Genomic DNA, 13426 nt, shown 5'->3' on the forward strand with positions numbered 1-13426 from the left:
TTTTTTTTTTTTTGAGGGATGTGTTTACATGGAATGAACTGGGTCCTCTAGTCCAACTGAACCGATCATTATGTTCGGCTACTGGGAGACAATCTGTAGCCATTCATGGACTTCATGTTTCCAAACAACGATGGAATTTTTATGGATGACAGTGCGCAATGTCACTGGGCCACAGTTGCTCGCGATTTGTTTGAAGAACATTCTGGACAATTCGAGAGGATGGTGTGGCCACACAAATTGCCGAATATGAATCCCGTACAACATTTATGGGACATGATCGAGAGGTCACAAAATCCTGCACCGGCGACACTTTCCCAATTATGGACAGCTATACAGGCAGCATGCCTCAGTATTTCTGCAGGGGGACTTCCAACGACTTGTTGAGTCAGTGCCACATCGAGCTGCTGCACTACGGCGGGTAAAAAAAAGGTATTAAGGGGTATCCCATGACTTTTGTCATATCAGTGAATGCGTAGCACTACAATTAACATAATATCTAGGTAATTCCAATGTTATTGTGTGAAAGTGTAACACAGAACGTTTGAAATTTGGAAATTTATTGTAAGGTCTCATGGGACCAAACTGCTGAAGTCATCGGTCCCTTAGCTTACACACTACTCAATCTACACTACTGGCCATTAAAATTGCTACACCAAGAAGAAATGCAGATGATAAACGGATATGCATTGGACAAATATATTATACTAGAACTCACATGTGATTACATTTTCACGCAATTTGGGTGCATAGATCCTGAGAAATCAGTACCCAGAACAACCACCTCTGGCCGCATTAACGGCCTTGATACGCCTGCGCATTTAGTCAAACAGAGCTTGGATGGCGTGTACAGGTACAGCTGCCCATGCAGCTTCAACACGATACCACAGTTCATCAAGAGTAGTGACTGGTGTACTGTGACGAGCCAGTTGCTCGGCCACCATTGACCAGGCATTTTCAATTGGTGAGAGATCTGAAGAATGTGCTGGCCAGGGCAGCAGTCGAGCATTTTCTGCATCCAGAAAGGCCCGTACAGGACCTGCAACATGCGGTCGTGCATTATCCTGCTCAAATGTACGGGTTCGCAGGGATTGAATGAAGGGTAGAGCCACGGGACGTAACACATCTGAAATGTAACGTCCACTGTTCAAAGTGCCGTCAATGCGAACAAGAGCTGACTGAGACGTGTAACCAATGGCACCCCATACATCACGCCGGGTGATACGCCAGTATGGCGATGACGAATACACGCTTCCAATGTGCGTTCACCGCGATGTCGCCAAACACGGATGCGACCATCATGAAGCTGTAAACGGAGCCTGGATTCACCCGAAAAAATGACGTTTCGACATTTGTGCACCCAGCTTCGTCGTTGAGTACACCATTGCAGGCGCTCCTGTCTGTGATGCAGCGTCAAGGGTAACCGCAGCCACGGTCTCCGAGCTGATAGTCCACGCTGCTGCAAACGTCATCGAACTGTTCGTGCAGATGGTTGTTGTCTTGCAAACGCCCCCATCTGTTGACTCAGGGATCGAGACGTGGCTGCACGATCCGTTACAGCCATGCGGATACGATGGCTGTCATCTCGACTGCTAGTGATACGAGGCCGTTGGGATCCAGCACGGCGTTCCGTATTACCCTCCTGAACCCATCGATTCCATATTCTGCTAACAGTCATTGGATCTCGGCCAACGAGAGCAGCAATGTCGCGATACGATAAACAGCAATCGCGATAGGCTACAATCCGACCTTTATCAAAGTCGGAAACGTGATGGTACGCATTTCTCCTCCTTACACGAGGCATCACAACAACGTTTCACCAGGCAATGCCGGTCAACTGCTGTTTGAGTATGAGAAATCGGTTGGAAACTTTCCTCATGTCAACACGTTGTAGGTGTCGCCACCGGCGCCAACCTTGTGAGAATGCTCTGAAAAGCTAATCATTTGCATATCACAGCATCTTCTTCCTGTCGGTTAAATTTCGCGTCTGTAGCACGTCATCTTCGTGATGTAGCAATTTTAATGGCCAGTAGTGTAACTTAACCTAACTTACGCGAAAGACGACACACACACGCCCATGCCCGAGGGAGGACTCGAATCTACGACGGGGGAAGCCGCGCGGACCGTGACAAGACACCTGACCGCTCGGATACCGCCCGGCAGAACGTTTGAAACACAGCTCTTTCTCTGATAAGTTTTCACATATTTTTCTGTGTAGTCAAATGCTGCACAATACTTCCACATTATAATCAAAACCTCATTGGTAAAAACACTACAATAAAAAAATTCTGTTTATTCTAACTGACTTCAACAAACCGCCTGCCGACGAATTCGATCCATCAACTGATCGAAATGTTGGCTTTTATCTATCATGCGAAGACTATCGGTAAGCATGCTACAGCATGCGCTGCCTAATATGTTCCAAAACGTCGCGCGTAAAAATGGGATTTCCGGGACTCGTACCTGGGGTTCTATAAATAGCAGAACGGTAGGGTCAAGTATTTTAGATAGCCCCTGGGCTAGGGATCATTTGTATGCCAAACAGAAGGATCGTCTACTGTAACTACGCTACAGTATGGGGTCAAAATTTGAGTATGACACACACTTCCTCCAGCTTAGACATTACGTGTCGTCTATGGTGCGTGTTAGGGGGCTTATTGAGGCAACATGTAGTTTCCGGGCGGATCCCGAGAAAACTCGAAAAACTTGGTTTTTGGGTACCAAAACTGAGCCGCAGATTCCAAGGCCGTTATGCACAGGAAATCCTTAAGTTACATTCCTAAGATCCGGATATCGAAAAACCTTGAAAATTTTCTTGGTATCTTCTATCCGTTTCCGAGATACAGGTGTTCACTCTGCTTTCACACGTTAAATAAGCTCGTTATTATCCAGTGTGAAGCGAAAACGTAGTACAGAAAGTGACAAACTGGGAAATATGCTGTAAACTATAAAGTGTCTGCCTTATCATCAGAAGGGTTCTGGGAACCCCATGCTGTAGTACGGAAGCACATGCAAAATTTTTGTGCACGTAAAATTCGGTCTGAGAGGTAAAATTTGTTTTGCATTATGCTAGTTTCACTTAAGTAAACTATCAAAATTTTACTGACCCACATAGTTCTTTTGATATGAGTGACACGCCCTGGACGCGCCTAGTGGCCGCGCGGTTTAGGGCACCATGTCACGGATTGCGCGGCCCCTCCCGCCGGAGGTTCGAGTCCTCCCTCGGGCATGGCTGTGTGTGTTGTTCTTAGTATAAGTTAGTTTAAGTAGTGTGTAAGTCTAGGGGCCGATAACCTCAGCAGTTTGGTCCCTTAGGCATTCACACACATTTGAAAATTTGACGCGCCCTGCTATAGCAAGCGAAAGAGGGGAACCTGCGGGAAAATGGTCCTATCGTAGCATAAAAGGGCGAACATGTTCCTGTTTTAAAAGAGTCTGCCTGTAAAGTGGGGTACCAGCTGCTCACTCTGCATTCTTCAGCATCTTTAAAAATTCTCCCATAAATTTGTGCATGTAAACATATTCGCACTTTTTTATGCTGATAGAGAAGTGGACTATGGTAGGGAGGAACAGACGGAAAAGTAATAAATGCTGGAAAATAGTGGGTGGTGAATGTGGTTTAGAAAGAGCGAAGGAGACAATTGGCAGTGTGAGAGAAAGAGAGGGACAAAGTGGCAGTGGAACACAGTTGGCAGTAAAAGAACAGTGCTAGGAAAAGAGTGAAGGAGACAGTGCCAGTGGGAGAGGAATAAAGAGAAGGAGAACGTGGGAGCAAATGAGAGCCAGTGATAATGAGAGACGGAGTCGATGCCAATGACAACGATGGAAAGAGAGAGAGAGTGCAGTGAGAAGAGACGGCAGCACTGGGAAGGAATAAATGAGGTGGTAGTACTAAGAGGGAGCAAGACGCTGACAGTGGCAATGAGAGGAGGCAATAATGGTAGGACAGAACAAAGGAGACTGTGGCTGTGAGAGAGGAGACAGTGGCATTTAGGGAGACACGAAGAGATAATGACAATAAGTTGCGCTGGATGAGTGAGTAAGTATTAGCAACTGGGAGGAGATGTGTACGAGCGGCTTACGGCGATGGACTAGTGGGTGTGAGTGAATTACGCTACTGGCCATTAAAATTGCAACGCCACGAAGAAGACATGCTACAGTCGCGAAATTTAACCGACAGGAAGAAGATGCTGAGATATATACAAACGATTAACTTTTCAGAGCATTCACACAAGGTTGGCGCCGGTGGCGACACCTACAACGTGCTGACATGAGGAAAGTTTCCTACCGATTTCTCATACACAAACAGCAGTTGATCGGCGTTGCCTGGTGAAACGTTGTTGTGATGCCTCGTGTAATGAGGAGAACTGCGTACCATCACGTTTCCGACTTTGATAAAGGTCATATTGTAGCCTATCGAGATTGTGGTTTATCGTATCGCGACAATGCTGCTCGCGTTGGTCGAGATCCAATGACTGTTCAGCAGAATATGGAATCGGTGGGTTCAGGAGAGTAATACGAACCGCCTCGTATCACTAGCAGTCGAGATGACAGGCATCTTATCCGCATGGCTGTAACGGATCGTGCAGCCACGTCTCGATCCCTGAGTCAACAGATGGGGGTGTTTGCAAGACAACAACCATCTGCACGAACAGTTCGATGACGTTTGCAGCAGCGTGGACTATCAGCTCGGAGACCGTGGCTGCGGTTACCCTTGACGCTGCATCACAGACAGGAGCGCCTGCAATGGTGTACTCAACGACGAAGCTGGGTGCACAAATGTCGAAACGTCATTTTTTCGGGTGAATCCAGGCTCTGTTTACAGCTTCATGATGGTCGCATCCGTGTTTGGCGACACTGCGGTGAACGCACATTGGAAGCGTGTATTCGTCATCGCCATACTGGAGTATCACCCGGCTTGATGTATGTGGTGCCACTGGTTACACGTCACGGTCGCCTCTTGTTCGCATTGACGGCACTTTGAACAGTGGACGTTACATTTCAGATGTGTTACGACCCGTGCCTCTACCCTTCATTAGATCCCTGCGAAACCCTACATTTCAGCAGGATAATGCACGACCGCATGTTGCAGGTCCTGTACGGGCCTTTCTGGATACAGAAAATGTTCGACTGCTGCCCTGGCCAGCACATTCTCCAGATCTCTCACCAATTGAAAACGTCTGGTCAACGGTGGCCGAGCAACTGGCGCGTCAAAATAAGCCAGTCACTACTCTTGATGAACTGTGGTATCGTGTTGAAGCTGCATGGGCAACTGTACCTGTACACGCCGTCCAAGCTCTGTGTCACTCAATGCGCAGGCGTATCAAGGCCGTTATTATGGCCAGAGGTGGTTGTTCTGGGTACTGATTTCTCAGGATCTATGCACCCAAATTACTTGAAAATGTAATCACATGTGAGTTCTAGTATAATATATTTGTCCAATGAATACCCGTTTATCATCTTTATTCCTTCTTGGTGTAACAATTTTAATGGCCAGTAGTGTACTTGTGGGAGTGAGAGGTGAGTTGCGAGTTGCATGTTACATAGAGCGCGAATATGTTCGCATACCAAAAGTTTTGGGAGAAATTTTAAAGGTGCTGAGGAAGGCGGAATGAGACAGCTGGTATACCACTTTTCAGTGATAGTGTTTTGAAACAGGAGCGTATTAGCCTTTCTGTGCTCCGAGAAGAGCATTTTTCCGCTGGTCGTATCTGTGGTCTAACCAGCAGTGGGAGACAGAGCGGTGAGTACTGACTTGTAGCCGGTGAGGATGTTGAGGAGCGTGCTCTTGCCGGCGCCGGACGGGCCCATGATGGCCGTCAGCTCGCCAGAGCGCAGCCTGCCGCTCACCGACCGCAGGATCGTCTTCTCCTCTGCAACAAAAACGACTTCCGTCACAAGCTGTCTCACTGCCGCGAGTAATAACAATACGACAGAGATCTTCAACATTCACGACGTTTGTCAGATTGGAACCTGGTCATATTTTTTAAATTATCATAACAAAATCCACAAGGCAAAAAGAACTGGAAACCCGGCCTGGGTGCCAACATAGCCGTGTTTACGTCTGAGAAGAAGGGAAGGGAGGTAGCAACAGCGTACACTCCAGCACTCTTACACGTTAAATGTTCACATGCTACAGGTGTATATGCCAATTCACTTCATATAACAAAAATTAAACATCCACTGGCGCTTTTTTTGGCAATACTTTTCGCACACTATCACTGTGTGTGGTAATACCTATGCTCGGAGTCGATAAAAAAAATCTGAGCCCCTATTCAATATTCCGTAAGTACTCCACAAATCCAGCTCATGGATTTCGTCAATGAAATGTGATGAATTTGATGACTGCGGTCTTTTCCGGGTCACTGGTCTCAAAGTTGACTTGTGGTGTCAGGTTTTGTAACTATGTGGCGGATGAAAAAATTGATAAATCGAAACGTGTCTTCATGGCTCAGTATTTATATTGTATGGAATTCTCAGAAGTCGCTCGTGATACACATCGTACATGTTTTTACGCTGTTGCTAGCCTACACTGGATTGTCTTTAGAAACATTAAAAGTATTTGCAAGTCTACCTGATCCACCACAACATCAACCCATTCTCAAGTGATGCATCGAGTCCTTTCCAAAAAGTATTTTAAGACATCTCTCTCCTAATCAGTTTAAAGGATTTTATGTCACAAAGACGAAGTATAAAATGTATTTAATAATAGAATTAAGCTGCCAGAGGGCTAACTCTATTTTCATTTATATCAGTATCAATTTAAACGTTTTTCTGTTGCGTATCAAATTTGACTCAATGTACATTAATTTTACAGCAGCCATACTTGAGTCCACTACTACATCTTCAAATCTGTCTGCCAACTTACCAAAGCAAAATAAGCAAATTTTTTTACGAAATTTAAAAACATTGAGAATTTATGTGTAAAATGTTCCGTCTTAAAGGAATTTTTGTTCTGATTCCAAGTGTAATATTTCCGAAGTTACACAGGAGTTAATATTCTCATTTGTATTTTAGTAACATTAATTCAGCTGATGCGTTTGGATTACAGTTGTGTGTGTAAAAACATCATCTTTCATCTTCCAGCCCCTGCCGAGTAAAAGTAATTTTTTGAAAAGTCCGTTATTTGAATGTGAATATTACACAAATGTTTCGTTGGTTCGTATGTGATACAATTTTGGAATTAGCCAAATGAGTTTGTTCCCCACGAAATCTATTGCTCTGTCTTTAGTTGCTATAAATCTTCGATTCATTGTAGCAAAACATGGGGTAATGTTTTAAAGCGGTTTAAACATTCGAAATATGGTTATCTCTCAGCAAATCCTAAAATACAATTTTGAAAGGACTGTATGGTTTCTACGGAATCAGCAGGCAATGTGCAATATATACTGTAGTTATTAATGGCTGGCTCTAAGCACTAGGGGACTTAACATCTGAGGTCATCAGTCCCCAAGACTTAGAACTACTTAAACCTAACTAACCTAAGGATATCACACACATCCATGTCCGAGGCAGGTTTCGAACCTGGGACCCTAGCAGCAGCGCGGTTCCGGACTGAAGCGCCTATAACCGCTCGGCTACAGCGGCCGGCAGTTATTAATACTAGTATATTTTATGTATGAGAAAAAAATGGCATTTTCTTGATATAAATTTTTGGTTACGTTCAAAGAGGTTGTTGTTAGGTGTCCTGATCGACATTTCTTCGACAACTGGTTATGAAATTATATCACAACTGCGGCTACATTTATTCATAGTATAATGTGCCTCAATAAACCACTGGCTTCTTTAATTATGATCATTTTTTTCATAAAAAAGCTAACATAGTATCCCTTTCTGAATGTATGAACTTGATGGATAGTTTCTCCCGGCACATTTTATATGCAAATAACAAAGACAGACCAAATGTTTCTCAGAATTTCCATGCTAGCCATGAAATCCCGTCCTGTGAAATTTTCGCAAAGTTGGTATTTCTTTGTATTGTTCATAATATCGCACCTGCCTATAGTTTGGGTCACAAGCGAAGGCGGTCGGGTTAAGGCTCGTTCTGCGCATCAGCGTCGCGCATTCTCTGACAGCCAATGAAAGTTCAATAGTGTTCTAAGCCCTCTGGTGTGAATATCGTACCCAATGCAAGCGTTAAACGTGATCGCGGCGACTTACTTAGTGAATTTTTATTCCATTTGTTGCGGTGTTCATGGCTGATGGTGGTAAGCGACAAATTCTGCACAAGCAAGCAGGAGGCGTAATTTGCAGGATACATGCGTACATGAAGCGTCAAGTTGGTAACTGAAGGAAGTGTGTGCCTGGGTGGGAGGATAACATTTGTAGAGAAAGGCCAAGACTCCAATACAGTAGGCAGGTACAAATGAATGTAGGTTGCAGTAGTAACGCACAGATGAAACGGCAGCCTTCGGCCTAAAGATCACAACAGTGTTAAAAAGACTCTAGATTGATTCTGTTATTAAACTAAACACCAACAATGAAAATGTTTCTTCTTCTCTTCTTTGAGGTATGATAATGATATCGTTAATCATCGCCTTTGAAATAAGTTACCGAACCAATAAGAGAGCCACAGTTTAACATGGAATCCGAACCACAGAGTAACTTAGTACTTTTCTCATATAAAGTTCATTTCTGCAGGTGAAAAACCCGATAAAAATTCTTCGAGCAACTGAGGTTTATGTCCTGTACCTCTGGATATGTAGTGTTAATAGCACCTTAGCCACCGAGCCACACATTTTTAGTCTATAATACACGGTCCACTCACATTAATGTGACCACAGCCTATGGGCAGTAACCACTCACAGGATGCAGGTGGCAGTACTAGCAGTGGAGGGTTTGTAAAGCATGTCGGGGGCATGGCGGGAGCGACGAGGAAAACAGTTCAGTCATTGTCGTAATGTGGAAACGAGCTATTTATCTTACGCTCACAACGACAACATCACTGGCCTTCGGGCCAACAGTGGAAGAAGTTTCGAAACGGCTAAGTTTGTAAACTGTTCGCGTGCCCTCTTGGTTAAAGTACACTGTGCTATACAAAACTGTGGTTCACCACGAGCCATAGTTGACAGGGGTGAAAGGTTACTGCGGAAATGTGTACGGGCGAATAGACAAGCAACTGTTGAGCAACTGATGGCCCTGGTGAAACAAGGGACAACCAACAGAGTCTCTTCAACGTCTGTTCAGGGAACGTTGCCGCGTAAGGGCCTCCGCAGCAGGCGCCTGGTTCAAGCATCTATGCTGGCTGCTGGACGACGAAGGCTGGAATCTAATACGGCAACTAGACGTCCACTGAGCCGTGACAGGAGGCCTTTTCAAATGAATCACATTTTAGGCCGGTATTACATTATCAAATTTCTTTTACAAAGTTGATATGTCAAATATTTGTGTCAAAGAAGTTTGATGGTGTAATAGGGCACTTTGTCAAATCTCGTCTGTCGTCAAATAAATTTGATCAAATCTAGGGCCTCGCTGTAGATTTGATCATAAAAGTCGCTTGTCTTCTGTTCACTGCAATGTGACTGTTACCACGTGGAGCGCTAGCATCGCTGCAGCGTTCTGTCATCTGTAGTGTGTTTATAAACATGGCCGGTAAATACAGTTGGTTTGTACCGTGAACTACAAAATTCATAGAGATGTATGAAGCTGATGAGGCGCTTTACAACGTGAAGCACCCTGAATACAAAAATAGATTAAGAAGATTGGAGAGCTATAAAAATATTGCGGGGGTAATTAGCCACGAGATGCGGTTTTCGGACACAAAATTTAATTTATTTGTTTATAAAATAAAAATAGTCCTTAATGCACATAAGTTTCAGGTATTATTTTCGTTAATGTGCACTGTGGTATTCGAGTGCTGTACTGTAGGCTAGAGTAACTCTCTCCTGTAGCAAGGAATCGGAGAGTTACATTGAATCTGTCTTCTGCAGATATAGCAGTTCTTAAGTGAGTATTGTGCTTTGTGATATCAGGATACACTTCACTGAGCACATACTGAAATGTATGCTCATCCATTCTTAAGCAATTTATGTACGACTTGACGTACTCCAATACAAGCTCACATAACAAGTCCTGTTGAATGCTTTTATCGTCTCGTAAAACCCACGGCTTCACCCAGGTACGTTTCCTTTTTTTCCCCGCTTCTCCCCCACATGTGCACACAGTGCAATTGTGGTACATGCAACTGCTGCGGTTAATAACAAGTTGTTGTTGTCAGCCGTCTTGAACTTTGACGAAAAATATGATGACAGTGTGATACCCCTTTTTAGCGCACGTCAAAATTCTTGGTCAAATAAATTTGACAAATATTTGACCATATCTTTGATCAAACCTTTGACAAAGAAATTTGATAGCGTAATACCGCCCTTATGCTCCATCGGACAGATGGCCGTTGGCGTCTACGGCCATGAAACGTCTGAAAGCAAATGGTTCAGGCCGGAGGAGAGAGCGCTGTGGTCTGGAGAATGTTTTCGTGCCATTCCCTGGGTGATCTCGTTGTTCCTGAAGGCACAACTGATCAAGACAAGTATGCCTCAATCCTTGGGGACCGTGTCCACTTCTACATGCAGTTTGTTTTTTCGGCACGATGGCATTATCAGCAGTAAAATGCAACGTGTCACACTACTCGCAGCGTATGTGCGTGGTTCGAAGAGCTCTAGATTGAGTTTACCGTACTCCCCTGGCCAAGTCCCCACATTTAAACCCAATCGAGAGTCTATATGACCACCTCGATAGTGCTGTACGCGCAGTGGATCATGAACCACGAAATCTACCGCAGTTGACCGCGGCACTGGAGTCGGCAGGAATCCACATGCCAGTCGGTACGTTCCAGAACTTCACTGGCCCTCGTCCGTAGCAGCAGTCTGGACTCTAAAAGATGGTTATTCAGGCTTTGACCGGTGGTCACTTTAATGTGAATGGCCAATGTATTTTATTTGCAGTCTGTTCGAGACAGGATAAATCTACATTTATGCTCTGCGTACCACAGCGAAATGCACGGTGGAGGGTACTTCTCGTTGTACCACATGAATAGGCACATTCCCGCACCATTCGCGTATGGAGCATAGAATAGCTGCGTAAATACTTCCGTGTGCGCTATAATTGGTCTCCGTGGCTGCTACGGAAGCGATGCGTGGTGGACTGTAGTGCTTTCAGAAATTCTTCATTTAATATTGGTTCCTGAAACTTTGTTATTAATCTATTACAGAATAGTTGGCGACTTTCTTCAAGCGTCTATCAGCTCAGGTTCCACAGCATTCCCGTTAGTCAAATAAACCTCTGGCCATTCGTTTTGTCCTTATTTGCACACGTTCAGCATTCCCTGTTAGGACTATTAGGTATAAAACGCACACACTTGAGCAATATTGTGCAATGGGTCGCACGAATGTTATGTATGCAGCCTTCATTGTGGATTTGACAGCATTTTCCCTGTGCCCTACCAACAAATCGAAGTCTGCCCCTTGCTGAGCTGTGGGTCGAGTTGCCCACGCGTCTGATGTACGATAAATGAAGAAAGTCTCATGAACGTACATTATAGCTGCTTTTCTCGAGGACCAGCAACAGCACCCAACTGTGGGAAACGGTCAGAGACAACTCCCACGAGGCGTCTTTCGGCTGGGCACATAATGGGCAGGCACGCCTTGACCGACACACCGCAGATTGCAGCGTGACGTCACACCAGCCGGGGGGCCTATCACATCTGGGTCGCCGAGGCGTTGAGACTATGGATGCTGCGTTGCCGCGCGGCGACATCTGACAAGTTCGGCACAGCGCTGGGTGTGAAGCTTTCGCACATCGCTCATACCGTGCAACCATCACACATCTTATAGGTCTTGCAGTACACACTAAGAGCTACAGTGCTTACTCAGATTCTATTAACATATTATCTTTTTTATCACGGGAGCTATCGGCGTTTCATACACTGCAGTGTCATTAATAAAAGATTGTTTTGGGATATTTATGGCACATCGTCTTGATTTATCGTCCGAGTGGTTTTACCTTGACAATACGAGGCTTATGCCGAAAGTTTACAGCAGAATGTGTGAAAAAAAATTATTTGCAGAAAAAAACGTTTACAACTTTTCAAAATATTCTCCATTAGCATGTATACATTTTTCCATTCTCTGAAACCACTTAGAAAATGTGTCAGTCCAAGCTTCTTTTGGGATGTCACTTAGTGCACTCTCGTACGCTGCAATGGCCTCCTCATCTGATGAAAACCGCTGCCCTCGAATTTTTTCCTTGATCTTAGGGAACAGAAAGAAGTCACAGAGGGCCAGGTCAGGTGTATAGGGAGGATGGGGTAACACTCGCACTTTTTCTTTCTCCAGAAAGTCCATCGTTCTGGCAGCCCTGTGCGCAGATGCATTGTCGTGATGCAGCAGAAGGTGCCCACTCTTGGACTTTGGATGTTGTGACTTCCATGTGGCGATGACTTTTGGAAGACAATCGTTCACGTACCATTCAGCATTGACTGTACGACGTGTGTCCAAGGTCACAGAGGCGAGATGCCCGATCTTTGTGAAAAAAGCTGCCACCATCTTTTTTCCAGAGCTCTGACTTCGTCGAACTTTTGTGGGTGGTTTCTCCCCTGGAAAGCACCACACAGAAGACTGTCTTTTCGTTTCAGGATCATAATGGTAGACCCACGTTTCACCACATGTGACGATATTGTTGGTGCCTTGGGACTTCCCTCCATTGAATTTTTCGAGCATGAAACGACAGCAGTCTACTCTCGCCTCCTTTTGGCTTTCTGTCAGGGAATGTGGCACGAAATGGGCACATTTCTTAGTAAGGCCTAAGTGACTATGAACGATGGTCTGTGCTGCTGTTGATCCAATATTTAGGGTCCCTTCAATGTCGCAAAATGTAAGATGTGGATCTTCTTTGATCATTTTCCTCACAGCATCAATGTTTTCAGGAGTCACAGCCGTTGCTGGCCGACCGGGACGAGGTTCATCTTCAATTGACTGCCGACCCTTCGAAAACTCGCGAAACCAATTTCCAACTGTGGCAATAGAAGGGGAACTTCACCAAAAACACGCAGCAAAGAAGAATGGCATTCTTCGGCACTTAAACCCTTTTTATAATCGTAAAAAATCATGGCGCGAAAGTTGTGGCGCGACAGCTCCATCCTGCACCGTCTCTGACTCAGCACGGGGGGATAAAGCTCGTAGAACGAAAATGAAAATTATACACTCCAAGAAACCGAACATTGACTTATGCACTCACTATCTGTTCAAAGGATCCGGCCACCCTATGCAACGCGTAATTGACTACTAGCTGTCACGAAAGATGGACCCTTTAGTATAAAAGGAGGCGGGGACTATTGTGTTGTCAGAGAGGCAGGAAAGAAGTAACAGCAGTGGAGTCGGTCAGAAGAGCCCAATAACATCAAACGTGGACTAGTCACTGATGTCAACTGAGTAAC

The 13426-nt window shown here is 44.9% G+C and overlaps 1 protein-coding gene across 2 annotated transcripts in view; it reads right to left on the reverse strand.

Annotated features, from left to right (window-relative positions):
* Positions 1 to 13426, reverse strand: part of LOC124802677 (ATP-binding cassette subfamily G member 4-like) — a 311068-nt gene that overhangs the window by 30159 nt on the left and 267483 nt on the right. For both annotated transcript variants that reach the window (XM_047263605.1, XM_047263604.1), the window contains one exon: positions 5753 to 5870. In XM_047263605.1, the coding sequence (XP_047119561.1) occupies positions 5753 to 5870 (118 nt within the window). The remainder of the gene's footprint in view (positions 1 to 5752; positions 5871 to 13426) is intronic.

The sequence above is a fragment of the Schistocerca piceifrons genome, chromosome 6 (assembly GCF_021461385.2).
Source record: "Schistocerca piceifrons isolate TAMUIC-IGC-003096 chromosome 6, iqSchPice1.1, whole genome shotgun sequence".
Taxonomy (NCBI): Eukaryota; Metazoa; Arthropoda; class Insecta; order Orthoptera; family Acrididae; genus Schistocerca; species Schistocerca piceifrons.